Source organism: Aspergillus caelatus, assembly GCF_009193585.1.
Source record: "Aspergillus caelatus strain CBS 763.97 unplaced genomic scaffold BDV27scaffold_117, whole genome shotgun sequence".
In the NCBI taxonomy this organism is placed as follows: domain Eukaryota; kingdom Fungi; phylum Ascomycota; class Eurotiomycetes; order Eurotiales; family Aspergillaceae; genus Aspergillus; species Aspergillus caelatus.
Genome location: NW_022475380.1, coordinates 91,416 through 109,196, shown reverse-complemented (window position 1 = coordinate 109,196; position 17,781 = coordinate 91,416). Strand labels below are relative to the sequence as shown.

The window sequence follows — 17,781 nt, the reverse complement described above, 5'->3', positions numbered from 1 at the left end:
AAAAAAAAAAAAAACAGAAAATAGATAATAATCACAGCTCACCACCTTCCAGAGATCCAGTAAGACAGAAAGAGTGGAGAACAAATGAGAGCAAAAGACATGGAAGAAAACACAAACAGGAAAGTAGGAGTCAATTGATTAACTGCGGACAGACGCGTTGGGACGTGCCCATTGGGAAACCCATTTTGCTTACCCAATTGGGTTAGATCGACCAATAGAGCTCTCCCCGCCTTCGATGTCATTGATCTTTAATCTATTTTCGTTTAGTGTTTTACACTTAAATTTGTTTAACCTCGGTCTTCTGATGTATATACAAGTTTGATCGCTCAAATCTGTGTTTCATTCCTTTGTTCGGGATTGTTTTTGATTGAATTGAACAATATGCAATCTCCACACGTCAAATATCTACGAGAATGTCTCTCTCTGGCCGAAAAATCCCCTCCCCGTCCGACCAACTTTCGCGTCGGCGCCATCCTCATCTCCCGCAAAGAAGGTGATTACAAGACTGAAGACGACCGGATCGTCTCAACTGGCTACACTATGGAATTAGCGGGTAATACACACGCAGAGCAGTGCTGTCTGTCCAATTACGCTGCGGTGCATTCCGTGCCAGAAGACCGCGTATGGGAAGTATTACCATCTGAACCGGACCGAAAGCTAGTTATGTACGTTACAATGGAGCCATGCGGGAAGCGACTGTCGGGGAATTTACCTTGTGTTCAGAGGATTATCCGGACTCGTCAGGGGGATCGCAAGGGTATCCAGAAGGTATATTTTGGAGTTAAGGAGCCGGGGACATTTGTCGGTGGCTCAGAGGGGTGTAAGATGTTGACAGCTGCCGGGATTGATTGGCAGGTTGTCAATGGATTGGAGAAGGATATCCTGGAGGTGGCGGTGGCTGGACATGACAATCGCGAGGAGGAGGTCAAGGCCGCTCTGGACACAGTCGAGACCAACATAGATGACATCAGTGACGACGAGCGGCGCAGACAGCAGGAAGCGCAAAGGAATCCAAAGAAAAGGATGATGGAGGCCAACTTGCTCGGCTGATCCTGCAGTCCTAGCTCGAGTATACATGCAATATGACCGATCAGGAATGATAAGAGATACGTATTAAGTATTACATGCCTGCCTGACACCGCAGCTATCGTGGCCCCTCGCGTGAAACGCAGTCACATGCCTCAACAATAATTGTCCATATTTCCAAGCTTTAGGGTCAGCAGTTATCCCTGCGCTGAGAAGGATTTAGTTATCTGCAGCATTTCTCTTGGCATTGATGGCATCGATTGTGGTTGAGCTGCCGTATCCATTATCTTATCTTTACCCCACATCTTTTCCGCCGGAAAAGGCCGTCGCAAAAGGATCTCCGCTGGATACTACCTCAACATTGTACCCAAAGTCGCATACACTCTCAGACAAGCTAAGTGGATGGATGTCAGAGTTAAATTGCAGTCATAGCGACCTATATTATGCAGAAACAACGACGACCATATCGCTCCCACAAAGTCCCCGCGTGTGATCGCTGTCGCCGATTCAAGCGTCGATGTACCGGTGGAACTCCAGAACAGCCCTGTGTGCTATGCAGCTTGCAGGAAGTCCCTTGCATAATATCTAGTAGTCCTAAATTATCGTCTAGTGCTCGCCACAGAGTGAAGCATGATCAGCGACGTGCCCAAACACCACGAATTGCACCATTCACTCCCATTGATAGAGTACCTTCACCGGCTCCAGCCGATGGAGAAGTCGTCCAAGAACACATCGGGCGTAACTATCATGGCTCACCAGGCCAAGATCAATCTAAGGTGGAACTATCCATGTTTGCCAGTCCTGTCATCTCCGAAGACATACAGATCTTGGAGCGATACATGTCTTCTAAATCCAGCTCGCTATCTACTGGAGAACGAAGTGGGTCCTCGGATACTCCTATGGTGTACCTTAGAGCTCCCCGGCGGAGAGAGGGCCTGTCTATGGCAGCGAATCCTGGAAAGCGACAGAAAGAGATAGTGATGCAAGTCCTTCAACCTTATACCGATGAACTGGTCAGATTGTACGCTAAACCACCCCTTTGACTCTTTCCTACGCCACTAACATTTGTAAGGTATTTCGAGGAGATCCATCCAGCATTCCCTCTCCTCGATGAACAACTGTTCATGGAGTTATATAAAGCCGGCGACAAGCTGTCACCAGTCCTCGTCTGCTATTTCTTTTCCGTGTCCTTAATCCTCTGGCATCATTCGCCTGTCCTCAGGCAATTTCCCAAGCCGGACGTATATTTTATATGGAACCTGGCTGTGGAGGCTTTGCAGCAGGACTTTCTAGCCCCTGCATTGTCAACCATGTACTCGGTGTTGTTGGACATGGGTGGACGACCTATTTATTCCATGCTCGTGAACACCATCAACAATGGCCGGGCGGTTACCCTAGCTCAGACTCTAGGGCTAAACCGTGACCCGACTAATTGGAGACGGCCCAAGAGCGAAAAGTCGCTGCGCATTCGCCTCTGGTGGGCAGTCGTCATCCATGATCGCTGGTTAGTGAACTACTATCTCCTCCAATGATGTCTCCCTCTAACTAAAATCGCAGGTCAAGTTTTGCCCATGGCATCAGCCCAACCATAACCAAATCTAGATACGACGTGCCCATACCTATGCTGGAGGACATAATCACAGATTTAAACCAATCGGACACGCGCATCAAAGCTGCAAACTCATTCATCCACCTTTGCACCCTCACAGAAATCCTGGGAGAAGTCCTACCATTAGTCTACGACCTACACCTCGACCCAAAAGAGACCTGGAAGCAGATCCGCCGTCTCGAAATAGCCCTAGACGAATGGGAAGATCGTTTGCCGAACTACCTCCGCCGAGACAATGACGAGAACCCAAGAGTATCCGGATCGAGCAGCCTACAACTAAGCTATCTTGCCGTCCGATTACTGCTGAATCGAATCTCTCTGCATGTTAGTAACCCCCTTTATCCTCAGCACAGCCTCCACGAAAAACAATGCTAAAAATGAACACAAAAGGCAGCAACCCTATCAGCAGACATTGACCGTCTCCAAACAACCCGCTACCACCTCTCCCAACTCCGCAAATCCGCCCAAGAGATCGTAAATTACGTCTGCTCCCTCACCAAAACCCAATTACAAGAATTCTGGCTTCCATGTATGTACACACCCACGCTCCCCTCCACATTCCTTTGAACCGCCCCTTCTACACAACCCTAACACCAACACCCCACAAACCAGATACTGCCCACCACCTAATCTTAACCGTAATAATCCTCCTCCGCTGCACCATCGAATCAACCGACAAAACCATAATCTCAACCTGCAAAACAAGCCTCCAACACCTCTGGACGAAGCTCCAAACCGCCGCCGAAGAAGGCTGGGATTTAGCAACGATGTGCATCTCGCAGTGTAAGGAGTCCGTATCGAAGGTCCTTGATAGCGATGTAAGGGGGACCAATATTGTTGGCGGTGAGCAGCAGCAGCTACACTTGCAGCAGGGAGGAGATGGGAGACTACTTCCTATTCAGGGAGATGGGAGGAGTCCTGCGATGCAGAATGTGGGTGGAGGGGAGTTGTTGCCGGATATACTTCCTTTTTCGAATCCGGATATTTCGTTCGATAATCAGTGGGATCTTGGGTCGTTGTATGGGCTAGGGTGGATGGGAATGGATGGGTTCGGGGCCTATGAGGCCGGGAATCAGGGGGGATTTTAACTATCGTATGGAGATGTATTGTATAGGGTGGGTTATTGTCTCAATGTCGACATGATGTATGTATCATCCATTTTGAAAAGTATATATCAGAGTCTGGAAGAGAAAAATGAGACTAATCTCAATTAATCTTCTGCCCTTGTCCCTCATATCTCCAGTTACTGATATACGCATCTGTAGTTCCTGATCCACCATTACTCGTGGCATAAACTCCAACAAGCGTACCTGATCCCGTCAGCCCATCATTTCCAGATATACGAGAAAAAGCAAGGAAGACGGGAACTCACCAGTAAACCTTCCGGTATCTCCACTAACAATCCTCGAATCCGCATACCCAACGACCGCCCTCTGTGCCGGCGTCTTGGCCGACGCAACCGAAAATTCATACTGAGTATCACTCACAGCCTGAATCTGGAACCGGATCGGCTCTCCCCTCCACCCCTCTGGAACAGGGACGATCTTTCCCGGAAGTGAGCCCTCGTAGTTCCCGTGGCCTTCGACCCGGAGTCGGAATGCCGGAGAGGATGTTCCGTTTTGCGATGACAATAATAGAAGGCCCAGGTCGATGTGCTGCTCCTGTGTGAGGAAGACGGTGACACCGGCTTCTTCATCAGGAACCTGAGGGTCGAATGCGATGTCCACGCTGTAGGTGAATAGGGTATCTGTTTGGCGACGGGTTAAGAGAGTTATACCCTGGTCTGGAGGGAAGGAGGCATTTCCAGTGATATTGTAGGGGGAAGGTGTCAAACGGAGGGTATTGGGGTGATCCTGTGGGGATACAACGAAATCCGAAGTCTTCGGATAACGCCAATACAAGAAATGAGATGGGATAGAATCGCCCGGTGCAAAAGTAACATGATCCGGCTCATTGACAAAGCTTCCATTTCCTTTTATGGCTTCCTTATTTTCTTGAGGCAAGGGTCCTTGCATCTGACCCCGAACTGGCTGGACAACGGGCCATTCTCCTTCGTCCCAGGTGGCCGGGGCCAGAACCGTCTCGCGGCCCATGGGGTAATTCTTCCATTCAGGTCCGGACCGGGTGCTGAGGGCCACGGCCCACCAGTTTCCGGTCCCGTCTTGGAACAAGTCCGCGTGGCCGACGGTTTGGAAGTACTGGGTCGTGTTCCTGTTCGTTAGGATTGGGTTATGGGGACATAGCTCCCAGGGTCCGGTGCGGTTCTTGGACCGGACCATTGTCTCCGCGTGGTTGAGTTCGGTGCCGCCTTCGGCGATCATCAGGTAATAGAAGTCGTCTTTGCGGTATAGATGGGGTCCTTCGGGTGAGGCACCGCCCGTTCCGTTCCAGAGGTAGGTTACGGGGCCTGTTTCGCCGGTTTGGAGGTCGAGGGAGTAATGCTGGATTCGGGCGTCGTCGGCTGAGGTGACGTATATGGTGCCGTCGTCGTCCCAGAAGATGTCGGGGTCGATGCCCCGGACGGAGAATTCTAGTGGTTCGCTCCATGCGGCGTCGCTGTATGGATCCGATGAGGTGAATACGAGGCCTTTGATCTCTGGGCCGAGGAATGAGACTATCACATAGAAGGTTCCGTCGTGGTAGCGGAGTGTTGGTGCGTAGATTCCTCCTTGTTGGCCTGTGGTATCGCTAAGGGATGGGATTTGGCTGGGTCTGTTGAAGACGTTGCTAACTTGTTTCCAGTTTTGCAGATCTTTTGTTGCATAAATTGGGAGTCCAGGGAATGCGATGAATGTCGAGGTCACGCAGAAGATGGTATCTTCTTCTTTGACATAGGTACATGACGGATCAGAGTGCCATCCAGGCAGGATTGGGTTCGTGTATGGCGAAACTTCAGTTGGATAGCAAAGGGCGGAAGTCGCCAATGCTAGAAAGAACAAAACAGCGAGCCCGGGGGACCACATGATGCTCGAAAAATGTTTACTGGTTCATTGTGGGTACACAGAAGCATGTCTAACATGATCTAGGAACGGCTTTTTATACCTGGTATAAATTTGTGGGGAAATGAAGTATGGGGGCTACTGCCGATCATTAGATATCGAACCCCATAACATTAACCGCTTGACGCATACCGGCATTTGTATTCAGGCTAAAAAGGGACACCCCTTTATGGATGAATATAAAGCCACTAATCAACTTGTTACCCCGCGCATCTGTGGGGAACAGACAGGGAAATCCGACAATGTGGATAGGGTAAATATGGATTCTTTCGGGACAGTCAGAGCCGAATACTCGGATGTTCCTGTCTTGTTGATATTCTGCTTATGCCTTTTGTAAAACGCTTGACCAGTCCTCTTTTTTCATCCATTGCTCCAAACTCGTCATTGGGCAGTCGATTCCAGCCTAACAACATTCCACAATAAGCACCAATTTACATGCAAGAGCTTGAGGATTAGGAAGAAACACGGTAGCACTTACTTTTCGAATATCTGCGGCATGCAGTAGCTCCCTTTCACCACCATCGTACCCCGGCTCGGTCGAATAAGCGAACATGTCGCCCACTTCCCCACCAAATTCTGCATCGGGGGTTCGATCTATTAATTCTTCTAACGAGATCCGCCGGTAGGACGCTGGCACTGAGTTCACCCGACTCCACAATCTCATATACTCCGCCCAGCTGCACGTCGTGCCTTCAGCCATGTAACTCTTCCCAGGCGGCATCTTAGCCACTGCATACACAAAATGCCCCATATCCGCATTGACATTAAAATGAGGTACCGGTGCGTCTGGCGCAGTAGGAAACGTCATCTCAAAGGAGCCATCATCAGCTCTCCCGAAGTAAGCATCCGGAACCAGCTTGTAGCTCGACATGAAATATCCCGTCTGCACACAGGACATCTTCCGAGCCAGTTCTGGGTGATTACTTTGCATGTAACTTGGAAAGACGTCTGCCTTCGCATCAAAATGGTACAGCTCGTCGAATTTCCCCCCGCTACACCTCCCAGCGTGGCTCAACGTCGACGCAATGAACCCATTTTCATCTAAAGTTTCGGCTGTTGCTGCTGCCGCATCGGCAATATTCTTGCCCTGTTGGTATTCAACATTGTAGGCATACTTGCGACAAGATATGCCCAGTTCGGCAGCCTTCTGTCGGCAGTCTGCTCGAAAGAATGGCTCCCAGTAATTGGTGACACTGAAGATAATGCTGGCACCTGCGAAAGCTGACTTTAGGCTAGACGTATCATCGAGGTTAGCCTGGACAATCTCTATCCCCTGCGTAGCGAGTTCTTGAGCTTTGCTAGAAGAGGGGTCGCGCGTTAAGCCCCGGACATGATAAGTGGGGTCTTGGAGAAATCGCTGAGCAACAGAACCACCCTGATTCCCTGTAACACCAACGATACAGATCGTTTTAGTTGGATGCATTGTATTGGGTAGGTTATAGTCGATCTCTATCAGGAATTGCTCACTGAGGTTTTGTTGTTTCCAGTAGACATGAAAACAGGTGGGAAACCAATAGAAGTTTTTAACCCCGCGTCGTATGGGGGATTAAATGTGGGACCACATGATCCTTCATCTCCCATTTGGCTTGTCCAGTGTAGTTTTTTCTCTTTTTTATGATTTTGTAAAGTATTACTAGTTATGGATTGTTAAGCGCTTTCTTGGATCTGTTAGTGCATTGCATTGCTCTAGCTCTGGATCACCAAAGACACTGTTCAACCTTTATTTCAAAACTAACATAAGCTTGAGTCTACCTCCCTCCGTTGAACTAGATAATTATATCATGATTTATCATCATTCACTTTGTTCACTTTCATATCTATGTTCTACTATACTTTGGAAGCCTGCGACTGGAATGAGTCTCCTCTTGGATGAAGGTCGATAAGTATTCGCGACTGGAAAGCAGTAGCTTAACTATTCTTTATCTAGGAAGGAGAGAAGAAGAAGAAGAAACCTCCTTTAATATAGAAACAAAGTCCAATGATGGTCAATAGTTCAACTGTAACTTAGTTGCTTGGGCTAATAATGAAGAGCTACTACTACTACTATAGATAGATATCTTTTATACATAAAATCTTCCAACATTCAAAACCACTAAGCCTCAGATTTGCTTTCATTTAAGCAAAAGTTATCCTGAGAAAAGCTCCAACAAGAACGAAGCCTCCCAGTTCTCCACAAGAAGCTCACATACACAATAGTAACAAGTCACTCTGGAATCTGACATCATACCGCAGCCTAAGGCCCCAAAGAAAAGCCACCCCGGATAATAAAACACACGTGACCATCCGATAACATGATCAGCGCTTACCAGAAACAATGAAACAAATCCCCAGAACCTGATCATCGTCCAACATCCACAGCCGAGAAAATGATCCGATGGCGACAGTCGACGATGGCGAACTCGTCTTTTACCCGGCATTCTGCTTCCGAGCATCTCCGACGCATTTCGCCTGGGTAAAGATGGGAGCTGTAGATGTGCATTTACTTAAACGGAGGGCTGGGTTTGAAGGTATGATTTCCCCTTTTTTTTTTTTTTTTCTTGAAGTATTCTGTGGATTTTTCGCGGTTCTGTTGCTTTGCTTTGAGCTTGTGTGTTTATGTAATATTTCTTGGAGATTGGAGGTGTTTTTTGTTTTGATTGGGGTTGTTGAATTGTATCCCGGATGAATGGCGCCGCTTGAATTGAAAGCATAAGCATCCTGTAAGGCCCTATTCTTTCATGGTGGCCGGGTTTCCATATCTTATATTAAGGATTCATTGCTCGACAGTCCGCGTAGCATACATAGCTATAGAAGAAGACATCTAACGTCTAACCTAGATCAATCCACGTTCTTCTACATGAATCACCCCATCCGCTTCGTCTCTCTAGTCGGCATCATCGTCGCCCGAACAGAATACCCCACACTAACTATCCTCACGGTTGACGACAGCAGTGGCGTGACACTCGATGTCATTGTCCTCAAAGCTCCGATTACCGAAGACGATGGTGACAAGCCCGTCCGAAGCGGCAGAGGAGAGGATCTACAGTCTGCGCGCGCGACTAGACACGTCGCAGCGACCAATAAGACAACCGTGGATATGACGGCCTTGGTCCCCGGTGTTGTGGTACAAGTGAAGGGGACGTTATCGATGTTCCGAGGTACAATGCAGATTCAATTAGAAAGGGTTTCCGCGGTCCAGGACACCAACGCCGAAATGCGCTTTCTCGATCAGCGGAGTCGATATCTTGTTGAGGTACTTTCTGTGCCGTGGAGTTTGACGGAAGATGAGGTTGAGAGATTGCACTACGAGGCAGATGATGAAGAGGAGAGGCTTGAGGAGGAGCAGGAGAGGATAAAAAGACGACAGCGAAGACGGACTGAGCGGGAGGAGAAGGACCAGAGGAGAATTCAGAAGTTATGGGAGCGAGAAGAGAGACTCAGAGCCGAGGAAGCTTTGTATAGCCGGGATGCCGGAGCAAAATACATGCGTGACTTCGAAGCGAGAAAGGCATAGTAGCGTTGGAGCAATAATGTTTTGAAGGCTGTGTTGCGCAATCCTACCGAAAAAAAAAAAAAACAATATTATAGACTCAACATGACTTGAGCAAAAGCATCACAGTGCAAAGAAAAGCGCAGTTTAATGATATGTTACATGCAATGGAACTAAATAGACATGGCCGTAACACGTAACTCATTGCAAGAGATGACCCGCTAGGCGCCTAAAAGCGAACCAAATAAGAAAAAGTAAAGAGTGCATCATGGGAATCACTTTAAATTTCAAAGCATGGCAGAACCGGCAAAAGCAGAAAGAAGAAAGGAAACATAATATGCTAAGGCCACGATTGGGTTCGTTTCAGGTCATCACTTATAGGTATACGTCTTGTAATCATATCCACCACTGCCAACTGGGCCTCCTTGGCTACCGAGTATGTCGCGATAGTAGCCTTCGTCTCCGTCCCAGCTGCTTCGATGGGGAAGGTAGTCGTTATATTTATTCTTCTCGCGCTCCCTTTCACGCTCTCGGAGAGACTCGTACAGTCGTTGGTCTTCGTCACGGCTAGCGTCTCGGTAGAATCGATTGTCTTCAAGGATGTCCCCTGTGCTGGTGGAGGCGCCAGGACGGTAATAGTAATTATCGTCGACTCCGTATCCAGAGCTACCATTGTATCCCAGCAAATCACCCTCAGAGTGTCTGTATTCACTACCTACCTTGGATCCTCGTGGCGGGCTCCCTGACCGCCTCATGGTGTTTAGAGGTGGCTGAGTACTGCTGGGTCGAACGTAAGTAGGGTCAAGGCTCTGAGGCTCGGAAACTCTGGGTTCCGAGGAAGCTAAAGTATCCCTTGGAATAGAGCCTCCAGAGAACGAAGATGTGTGTCGATGGTTAGGTTCTTGAAGGTCACCGTACTCCTTCCCACCTCCTGGATGCACAGTGTATGGTTTCCTCTGTCGTTCTATGGGACGTGAAGGAGTGTCGAGTTCTTCCTCATCGCTGTCTACTACTGTGGAAACAGACGCCTGGTATGGCTTTCGTTCCCGCTCACTGTATGAAGGGCCCGAGGCGGCAGTGGATGTGGTAGAGCCTTCGTGATGCGCTTTGAACTTCTCCAACTCCTTATCCAAATCAACACTACAATGCTCCTTTATGAACTCCTTGATTTCCTCTTGCAACTCAGGCTGTAGTATCTTTTCGAAGGGGAACAACGACTGCGGGATCTCTTTGGGAAACCTCTCCTTTCTGTTGTCCGGATTGCTAATAGGCATGTTCAGCACTGCTTTCTGCAGTCGCTTATATTCCGTCTCAGGGTTGACTTGAATCATCAAGGTAGCCCATGTCTCAAAGCCTCGTGGCGTGAGGCCAGGAATATATGGTCTCTCACGGAGTTTATTTTCTTCCTGCACGAGATGATGTTCGGCTCTCACCTCTCGAAACAATCTCGAAACGTGAGATGTTTCATCATCGAAGATAACTAAGTGGCAAAGGTTAAATGTGCCCACTCACAAAGGGGTATCAAAGCCGACTTACACTTCCAAGGATAATAGTCTCCTGGTACTCTCGTGTCTTCATAAAACTTCTGTAGCTTTGCGGGAAGTATGACAAGACTGTTTTTGGGTTCATAGTCTTCGATCTGGTCTCAGGTTAGACGAAGGATCCATCAACTTATAGTATTACTCACTAAATGAACAGCAATCCCACGCAAGAACTGACTCAGCTTCTTGGTTGGCTTTCCATCCTCAAAAAGCGTCCCCCATATTCTTTCCAGCGTCGTCAGCTCCGTGACGGTGGCCTCTCTCGACGGCGGTTTTGGCCGGGTTTCCATTCTCTGGCTATGTTCACTCATCTGACTAGCCGGAGATCCTCGCCTCTCTGATGGCGGCGCTGGGGATGCTCTGGGTTGGAGATGGGGGCTGCCGGAGTATGCCGTGGACGGTGGTCGTGGTTGGTAAGCGGGATTTTCAGAGGCAACGTGGGGCGACGAGGCTGAAGTATCTTGTGTCGCCATGACAGGAGAAGAGGCAAAGTCATTAGAGTATGTAGGATGCGCCCCAGTTGCCCATTGTTTGGGCGGCCGAGGCGGGGGCTGGTGTTGGTCGCTTTGTAGGTTCTCCAGGCCCGTTTCTTTGAGCTGTTGGATGACATTCGCCGTTATTTGGGTTAAAACCTCCGGGGATAGGTAGGTAGATGTGTCAGCTTTGTGAAATGCGGAGTTAACAGCCTCGTTGATTCTCCCATCGTAGGGCTGCTGCCAGGTATGAGGCTGCGATGGAGGAGGTTGAGCTTCCGTATATGGATTCGTTGGGGGTGGAGGAGGAACTTGAGGTTGCGGCATATTGAGGCGCTCATGGCCGTACTGAGACGGATAAGGCGGTGTGTACGATGAAGCGCGGGGCTCATTTGGATTCATTTGATTCGCATTGCCCGGCTGATAGAAGGGGACCGAGTTGTTCTGATATCCATTGTAAGCCATAAGGAGTGCGAGTCTTGAGCGTCGGGTCGCTTGTCGTGGGTTTCCTTCGCAAGGTGGTCGGATTGGTAGTAATCGATACGGTCCGAAAAGGGAAACGACAAATAAATTAAGATGTAAATTACGGCCAGATCACAAGTGGCGAAGTCTTTCTTTGTAGTGACTATTATGTGCGCAAAAGTGAAAGAAAGAGCGAGAAGAGTGAGAAGAGTGACGATATGGAGGGGTCCTGCGGGGGGAGTAAGTGGAGCGTGAAACAATTTCGTGTACGGAGTAGTGTATGACTGATCTTGAACAATCACACAGTTGCAGCTGTCTGGAGAAAACGTAGAATGCAAAAGCCTGGCAACAAAGCAGCGGTAGTAGAAAGGATCATTGCATTGTTTTCCGATAGAGGCAGAGAAATAATAATCAGAAAATAAATCACGAGGAACAGAAAGAGTTTAAACGTTGAACTAATTCGATCTCAGCCGCTAACGCCAGCCATACGTCACCGCCCATGCACATCTTCAGATGCACGTACTTTTTCTTTTTTTTCTTTTTCGTTTTTCCATAGTTAACCCCCATACCAATGTACTTACTTAAAAAACCCCCCAATATCATGCAGGATTCAACAGTGGTCTGAAAGGAAAATCACCGGCTGGTTCGAAGTAATCAAACTATAGGGGAAACGAGAGTTAATCTATGCGAGGTTCTCATTGTTGCTGTCTCCGTTCTATAGTCACTCTATTTAGGTGAGGTCCTACAAGGAGCTCCGGCGGGTTAACCACGGAAATGTCCTATTTGGAATCGGTGGGGGTGCCTCACCGGACTCAACCACGGTTCCTGTTAACTCAGAGAAAATCCTCAATGTCAACATGGTCACCCTTTTCATATGCCAAGTTCTCTCTGGTGGGGGCCGGGGTGCGTGATGTCCGGAGATCGCTTCGCTCAACTCGCATTCTCTGGACACAGATGCGAGTCAGTTCTAACCACTGTAGCGTCAGCTATATCGGCCTTACTGGGATCTTCGCAAAGTTCGAATTCTTTTTCTGCACCGAAGGTGAGGGCTTGCCGGCTCGAAGAGTATTTGCTTGCGCAGAACTAGCCTCGACTTCCCAAGAAGCCCAGCCAGAGTGCACGCTATTCGGTGTCGCAGCAGGCGTGTTAAGGAGATGGGGCATTCCATGTTGGTCGTATCCAGTATATTCATGCTCTTTGCTCTTAGTGGGAGGGTTGCCTTGAGGGCATTCGGGCTCAACCCAGACTCCACCCCCTATGGAGTAGTCATCATCATCCTCTTCATCTTCCCCGTAGGCAGTACTGTATGCGTAACCGTCATCTGCCTGGCTCTCCGGGTCCGTTAATGTGACGAATAGCTGGGCTAAGCAAGGTGGGTTAGTCTTAGAGGACTTACGGACGTAATAGTATCTTGAGCGGTGGACATCTCGCTTTCGGCAAGCAGTTTTTGTTCCTCGAGAACAGGCTCAGTTTCCGTATGGTTCTGCACGCAAGCCAAGCACCTCTATGGAGAACCACCATTAGCTTTGTAAAATTGCCACAGTAAGTTTTTCAAGGCTTACTGCACGGTCACGATCGTGTCTCTGGTTCTTTGCAAACTCCTCAAGGCCCTTTGTTTCATCACACATGGCGCACCGGAGCTCTACAGTCTGTCCGCCCACACATTCTCTGCATTTGGCGAGGCCAGTGCCAGTGAGGGCTCGGCCGCCTTGCACGACTATGGCGTTTCGCAGGACATCGAGCTGTCTTTTAGAGTATGCGCTCTGCATGCGCATTTTTTTGCACGTCATGCACTTGACTCTGTAACAAAATGGCTGTAAGCTTCGTAAACTTCAGCTAGATAATGAAGGAGCCGTCGAACCTGTCGGGGATTACCACCCTCTCAAGCCTAGTGTTGCCAGCGAATAAGTTCATTGCTTTAGGATCCGGTACGTAGAAAAAGATCGACTTACTGTCTCTTGATAGTATCGCTATAGCCACCAGCATATGCATTTCTTACTTTCTCACCCATCGTGATATAGGTGTAAGGCAAGCACAGATCTTGAATTCTAATACTCGAGGAGCCAGAAGAAGTGAATGCAAGTTAGTGTTAGATAGTGATAATGGGACAGGCTAGATATTGACTCAGAGGAGCTGGCGTAGAAGTGATGTAGATGAGGGAAATGTAGTTTGTGCTGGGTCAAGGCAGAGTTCAACGTTGAAGTATGTGACTTAAGGACATGGGAAGGAGCGAGTGTAGAGAACAAGTCTGTTTTATAGAAAAATCCAAAGCCGACAATAAGCCCACTCAAGGTGGGGATGAGAGGTCGCTGCCAAAGAGCAATGAATGAGTTTTTACTCTGACTGAATTTCTGCCTCTGTCCAAAGAAAGTGAGAAGAGAAAAAGGGATTGGATGTGTGAGAGCGTAAGAATTCACCCTCGCCTCTAATTGCATTCACTCTGTTTGCATCCTGCCCATGGAAACCTTCTACTGATCCCAATTTTGTTTGGAGTGTTTGTGTGACCAGTGTGCCAAATGAGACACCCTCAAGTTATATACATCCACTAGTATGTTGTGATATCAACTTGCAGTATATCTGTTGTATGGGCCCCAGGTTAGTACTCTCGTGGTTAGTCAGTTAGAAGTAGCTCAGGCCGAGTATCGTATGAATATGAAATGGACAATAAGTTAAATAGGCCATGATTCAATTTCGAATCGCCTTTTTCGTTTATGCTCTGTAATCCTGTCTTGCCTGCAGGATGTGTACTCTGTAGTCTCCTTATAGCTCTTGGCTCCATTTCTTGAGAACCTTTGCCGTGAATATGAAGCGGGTATCCCCTTTCGAAAAACCAGATAAGGCTTCTTGAGAAGCGAAAGTATTGAGAGAGCAGGAATCAGGGTAAGATGGATCGAATCCTGTCTGCCTGAGAAGAGAATTCCTAATGTGCTTGCTCTGAATTGTCTGATGGCAAATCTAACTATGAGGCTTGTTATCCTTTTCGCCAAACGAGACATACAACAGTCAACTCCATGAAATGATCGATCTGCATAAACCTGTGAAGTCTAGTGTTATTGCCGTCCGTTGACTTCATAGTCAATACAGAGCCCATCTGGAAGAAGTGTGTCGGTAGTCATGGCTGCTCTGACACAGTCTCCAACAGCCTCGACGTGCATTTCCTATTCAAGCTAATATATTTTCTTTTTGTTTCTCTTTTAACCTTGCTTTTCTTTTCCCCATGTCTAACCTCTACTGACAGTTAGTAGATCCGATGCGTTTTGTATGAAGTGAGCCTGTACCCTTCAAGCCCTTATTCGAATAATTTACTGACAGTAGTAGATGTATATTGGGGAAACCGGTCATCATGAATGACTCAAGGAAGTGCCAAAGCCATGCGTGTGCTGACATATGGGCTGACGTTGCACGCCTCGTATATACTGCAAGGGCTACGGAGGTTGGGGTCAGATGATACATTTGGTTAATGACCGGAAATCGATAGGCACGGCTACTGAGGCGCATGTATGGAGAATAGTATGATCCGGCACATGACTTAGTTCTTTCATCTAGACAGGAAGTTCATCTGCTTCGTTGTTGGTCTGCGCTCCAAGATATGCCGAGCTAACATGTGGATTTCCGAGGAGTTTAAGCGACATTACCATGTAGAGACCGTTTTTCGGAGCATTTCGCTAAGGATCTGGAAGTCATATGCTCCCAGCATACCATACCTAAGCCTACTGAATGGAAAGTGGTAAACTTGAGCGTGGACAAGGAATCCCTGGCGACCGGACCATTTCCCCTGGCGGTTGGCTGGATACTAGGGGTAAGCAACAGAGTAGTATGTATCTGCCCCGGGGCATTATCTGCTACGCATGCACGATAATTAATAGACCCCTCAGCTACCATGTTCCCACCCTCAGAATGATAAGCTGCCAAACTATTATCTTAGGCCTCGAAAGAACTAAGCTGTGAGCTGAAGCACGAGTTATTGGTGCACAGTCCGAGACTTCTCTAACCAACCAATCAGAATTCATGCAGCGCATGTTCAGTCTTGAGTCGGTGAACACAATACAAAGTAATCCTGCATGTAGCTCTCGATGAATGCAAGAAATGCGGAAATACAGGGGGCGAAGACCGGCGAACTGGACCAACCCGAGTTTATGCCTACCATGCTGTAAGTGAAGCAGGGCAGATGACCACCCAAAAGTCAGAACGACGAAATCGTTGAGATTGCTACTAGTGTTGTGATTCCTGTTACAAAGAAATGAAACGACGGGACATAGTGGCGAAAGGACTATAGAGATCAATATTTCCAGAAGGCTGCTAAACTCCACGAAAAGGACTCGTTTTCGGCACCTGACCAGGCATGGTATGATCAGTCTAGTGTATTGATCGAAGGGCAACACGAGAGTATCCGTGGTCTCATCTTTTTAGAAACTCGGGACTCACTGACTATCGCGGGCGTGCTAGAAGGATGATGCGCGGCCCGCGTTCTTCGAGTTTTCCTATTTGGGTCAAAGTCCTAGTGTCAAAGTCCTAGTGTCGATGGCTGAGCGCCGGGTAGATACTGAGCGTTAAAATTAGGTGTATTGCAATATTTGATGAGGTTGGCAGAAGCCCGAGGAGTTGGGCTCGGAGTATCTTTTTTCTTCTTATTTTGATTTGTCATTTATTTTATTTCCCCCCCCCCCCGTATCGTTTGACCTGCCAACTTAGGAATGATGATATTACACAAGGATAATGTCATGATATAAGTTTTCTTAGTGTTCTTTTTTTGGAATTGTGCAGAGCCGTTTGTATCTTACTGCGTGGAGGCTTCAAATAGATGATGATGGCTATGCAGATATAGTGTCATTATATAACCGACATGTTTCATGGATTTTCTCCTCCAAGCATTGATTGTCTCATAATCGATAGCCAATAGCGGTATGGACTATGATGTGCATGAAAATAAAGTGGGTGAAATGAAAGACGGTTGAGAAAAGATTGGGGGGGGAAAAAAAGGAGCGATCCATTGGAAAGGAGGTACTTTTTGCTAGCCCTTTCCCTCGGGTTTTTCGAAATTATCTTGAACTGGGAACACGGCCAGGGGCCCAAGCAAAGATCTGACATGCACCTTAGGTGGAATCAATGCAGATACCCTCGGCCTACTGCAAGGCAAATTGAGGGATTGAGCAATCACATCCCTTTTCTGCGCCAAGATAGACTGGATTATATTCCTTGGTAGCGGGTAGACAATATAATCGATGGTCCTGCGGGATCATCGAGTGATTCCAGCGTGTTGGGCAGCGCTCTGATCTCCTCGCGGCAGAAGGCAACAATTGACCTCCTATGTAATACGTCAGGTGGCAAGTTGACAGCGATCCCTACGGTTGTTCCAGAAGCACGCTTAACTGTTGTACGAGGGATATCTTGATGATCCTCCACGGCACACGGCAACGCCATCGCAATTAGTCTGTTCCAACGGGTCTGATAAATGAACCTAGCAGAGTTGCTGACCAATATACGGCCATCTTGTCGACACTACGAAGCAGCTAGAAGGACCATCCAGTGTCTCCAGTTCCTTCTCTGCCGTTTCTACGAACCTCCTTAAACCTTCTAGAATTCCAAAGGAATAAAACGGCGTCACCAGTTAGTGGCATGCTAAATTGCTAATAGTGGCTCGGGGGTCAGGCCAATTCGGGGGTCCTTCAGGTAGTTCCCCTAGTGCGTGAATGGCCCCATTCCATCCAGCGATCCTTCACTACACACGATTGCTACTGGTTGATAGAAGACCTGACCCATGGCTGGCTTGTCGGGTAGTAGGGACGGGCCTGCGCCGAGTGGGGCTCCGCGTTCCCCGACTCCTCCGGTGCAATAAGAAGTCCCACAAATCTCCACTCTTTGCTTCCCGGCTGGTTGGATCACATCCCCTTATGGATCATTTCCCGGCCGTGGCTATTAATGGGTGGATACTAACTATGGGGGTGGTTGTGTGTGCGGTGTCTTTCCGTTGATTCTCTCCTCCGTTCTCAGTTTGCCCACAGTGAATGCCCATTTCTCTGTAGTTAGTCTGCCTGGTGGGTGACCACTCCTCCGGCAATTTTTGTTATAATTTTATTTTACCTTTTTTTTTTTTTGTTTTTCTTTTTCCTTTTGGTTTTTCATTGCCCCCTTTTCTATTCATGCTTTCCTCATTTCATTTGTTTCTGCAAACCTACGGTTTGCCTTCAAATCTTTCGAGCCC

General features: G+C 48.0%; 9 protein-coding genes across 9 annotated transcripts; 4 read left to right on the top strand and 5 right to left on the bottom strand.

Annotated features, from left to right (window-relative positions):
* The first annotated feature begins 258 nt into the window (after window positions 1-258).
* On the top strand, window positions 259-1,260 carry BDV27DRAFT_8545 (putative DRAP deaminase). Its single transcript, XM_032077782.1, has one exon. It carries the CDS (start codon window positions 382-384, stop codon window positions 1,048-1,050), a length of 669 nt encoding a protein of 222 aa, XP_031926404.1. The 5' UTR covers window positions 259-381; the 3' UTR covers window positions 1,051-1,260.
* BDV27DRAFT_8546 (Zn(II)2Cys6 transcription factor) lies at window positions 1,261-3,849 on the top strand. The gene is made up of 5 exons (XM_032077784.1): window positions 1,261-2,047; window positions 2,099-2,530; window positions 2,584-2,959; window positions 3,026-3,164; window positions 3,248-3,849. The coding sequence occupies exons 1-5, from the start codon at window positions 1,470-1,472 to the stop codon at window positions 3,721-3,723; spliced, it is 2,001 nt and encodes a 666-aa protein (XP_031926403.1). The 5' UTR covers window positions 1,261-1,469; the 3' UTR covers window positions 3,724-3,849.
* BDV27DRAFT_165521 (glycoside hydrolase family 43 protein) lies at window positions 3,842-5,598 on the bottom strand (the record flags this gene model as incomplete). The annotated part of the gene is made up of 2 exons (XM_032073957.1): window positions 3,842-3,945; window positions 4,008-5,598. The coding sequence occupies 2 exons, from the start codon at window positions 5,596-5,598 to the stop codon at window positions 3,842-3,844; spliced, it is 1,695 nt and encodes a 564-aa protein (XP_031926402.1).
* Window positions 5,599-5,647: 49 nt separating this feature from the next.
* On the bottom strand, window positions 5,648-7,106 carry BDV27DRAFT_8538 (uncharacterized protein). Its single transcript, XM_032077779.1, has 2 exons — window positions 6,113-7,106; window positions 5,648-6,037 (listed from the first exon to the last, which is right to left on the bottom strand). Exons 1-2 carry the CDS (start codon window positions 7,055-7,057, stop codon window positions 5,957-5,959), a joined length of 1,026 nt encoding a protein of 341 aa, XP_031926401.1. The 5' UTR covers window positions 7,058-7,106; the 3' UTR covers window positions 5,648-5,956.
* Window positions 7,107-7,742: 636 nt separating this feature from the next.
* Window positions 7,743-9,189, top strand: BDV27DRAFT_130148 (OB-fold domain-containing protein). Its single transcript, XM_032067362.1, has 2 exons — window positions 7,743-8,141; window positions 8,451-9,189. Exons 1-2 carry the CDS (start codon window positions 8,009-8,011, stop codon window positions 9,125-9,127), a joined length of 810 nt encoding a protein of 269 aa, XP_031926400.1. The 5' UTR covers window positions 7,743-8,008; the 3' UTR covers window positions 9,128-9,189.
* Window positions 9,190-9,300: 111 nt separating this feature from the next.
* On the bottom strand, window positions 9,301-11,986 carry BDV27DRAFT_8482 (uncharacterized protein). Its single transcript, XM_032077766.1, has 3 exons — window positions 10,791-11,986; window positions 10,640-10,742; window positions 9,301-10,583 (listed from the first exon to the last, which is right to left on the bottom strand). Exons 1-3 carry the CDS (start codon window positions 11,580-11,582, stop codon window positions 9,475-9,477), a joined length of 2,004 nt encoding a protein of 667 aa, XP_031926399.1. The 5' UTR covers window positions 11,583-11,986; the 3' UTR covers window positions 9,301-9,474.
* Window positions 11,793-13,590, bottom strand: BDV27DRAFT_165519 (uncharacterized protein; the record flags this gene model as incomplete). Its single annotated transcript, XM_032073956.1, has 5 exons — window positions 11,793-12,523; window positions 12,581-12,904; window positions 12,976-13,083; window positions 13,142-13,379; window positions 13,532-13,590. The coding sequence occupies 5 exons, from the start codon at window positions 13,588-13,590 to the stop codon at window positions 12,413-12,415; spliced, it is 840 nt and encodes a 279-aa protein (XP_031926398.1). The 3' UTR covers window positions 11,793-12,412.
* On the bottom strand, window positions 13,411-14,131 carry BDV27DRAFT_8479 (uncharacterized protein). Its single transcript, XM_032077765.1, has 2 exons — window positions 13,532-14,131; window positions 13,411-13,467 (listed from the first exon to the last, which is right to left on the bottom strand). The coding sequence occupies exon 1, from the start codon at window positions 14,012-14,014 to the stop codon at window positions 13,628-13,630; it is 387 nt and encodes a 128-aa protein (XP_031926397.1). The 5' UTR covers window positions 14,015-14,131; the 3' UTR covers window positions 13,411-13,467; window positions 13,532-13,627.
* Window positions 14,132-15,375: 1,244 nt separating this feature from the next.
* Window positions 15,376-17,699, top strand: BDV27DRAFT_130141 (uncharacterized protein). Its single transcript, XM_032067361.1, has 3 exons — window positions 15,376-15,729; window positions 15,796-16,580; window positions 16,677-17,699. The coding sequence occupies exon 3, from the start codon at window positions 17,270-17,272 to the stop codon at window positions 17,549-17,551; it is 282 nt and encodes a 93-aa protein (XP_031926396.1). The 5' UTR covers window positions 15,376-15,729; window positions 15,796-16,580; window positions 16,677-17,269; the 3' UTR covers window positions 17,552-17,699.
* Window positions 17,700-17,781: the final 82 nt, after the last annotated feature.

Excerpts from the sequence above, each read along its gene's own strand:
- BDV27DRAFT_130141 (XM_032067361.1), top strand. The coding sequence starts at position 17,270 with ATGGCCCCATTCCATCCAGCGATCCTTCACTACACACGATTGCTACTG.
- BDV27DRAFT_130148 (XM_032067362.1), top strand. The coding sequence starts at position 8,009 with ATGGCGACAGTCGACGATGGCGAACTCGTCTTTTACCCGGCATTCTGC. Across the intron at positions 8,142-8,450 it reads ACGGAGGGCTGGGTTTGAAG|ATCAATCCACGTTCTTCTAC; the intron begins GTATGATTTCCC and ends CGTCTAACCTAG.
- BDV27DRAFT_8479 (XM_032077765.1), bottom strand. The coding sequence starts at position 14,014 with ATGCAATTAGAGGCGAGGGTGAATTCTTACGCTCTCACACATCCAATC.
- BDV27DRAFT_8482 (XM_032077766.1), bottom strand. The coding sequence starts at position 11,582 with ATGGCTTACAATGGATATCAGAACAACTCGGTCCCCTTCTATCAGCCG. Across the intron at positions 10,743-10,790 it reads GTGGGATTGCTGTTCATTTA|ATCGAAGACTATGAACCCAA; the intron begins GTGAGTAATACT and ends ACCTGAGACCAG. Across the intron at positions 10,584-10,639 it reads AGACTATTATCCTTGGAAGT|TTATCTTCGATGATGAAACA; the intron begins GTAAGTCGGCTT and ends TTTGCCACTTAG.
- BDV27DRAFT_8538 (XM_032077779.1), bottom strand. The coding sequence starts at position 7,057 with ATGCATCCAACTAAAACGATCTGTATCGTTGGTGTTACAGGGAATCAG. Across the intron at positions 6,038-6,112 it reads ATGCCGCAGATATTCGAAAA|GCTGGAATCGACTGCCCAAT; the intron begins GTAAGTGCTACC and ends GAATGTTGTTAG.
- BDV27DRAFT_8546 (XM_032077784.1), top strand. The coding sequence starts at position 1,470 with ATGCAGAAACAACGACGACCATATCGCTCCCACAAAGTCCCCGCGTGT. Across the intron at positions 2,531-2,583 it reads GTCGTCATCCATGATCGCTG|GTCAAGTTTTGCCCATGGCA; the intron begins GTTAGTGAACTA and ends CTAAAATCGCAG. Across the intron at positions 3,165-3,247 it reads ACAAGAATTCTGGCTTCCAT|ATACTGCCCACCACCTAATC; the intron begins GTATGTACACAC and ends CCCACAAACCAG.
- BDV27DRAFT_8545 (XM_032077782.1), top strand. The coding sequence starts at position 382 with ATGCAATCTCCACACGTCAAATATCTACGAGAATGTCTCTCTCTGGCC.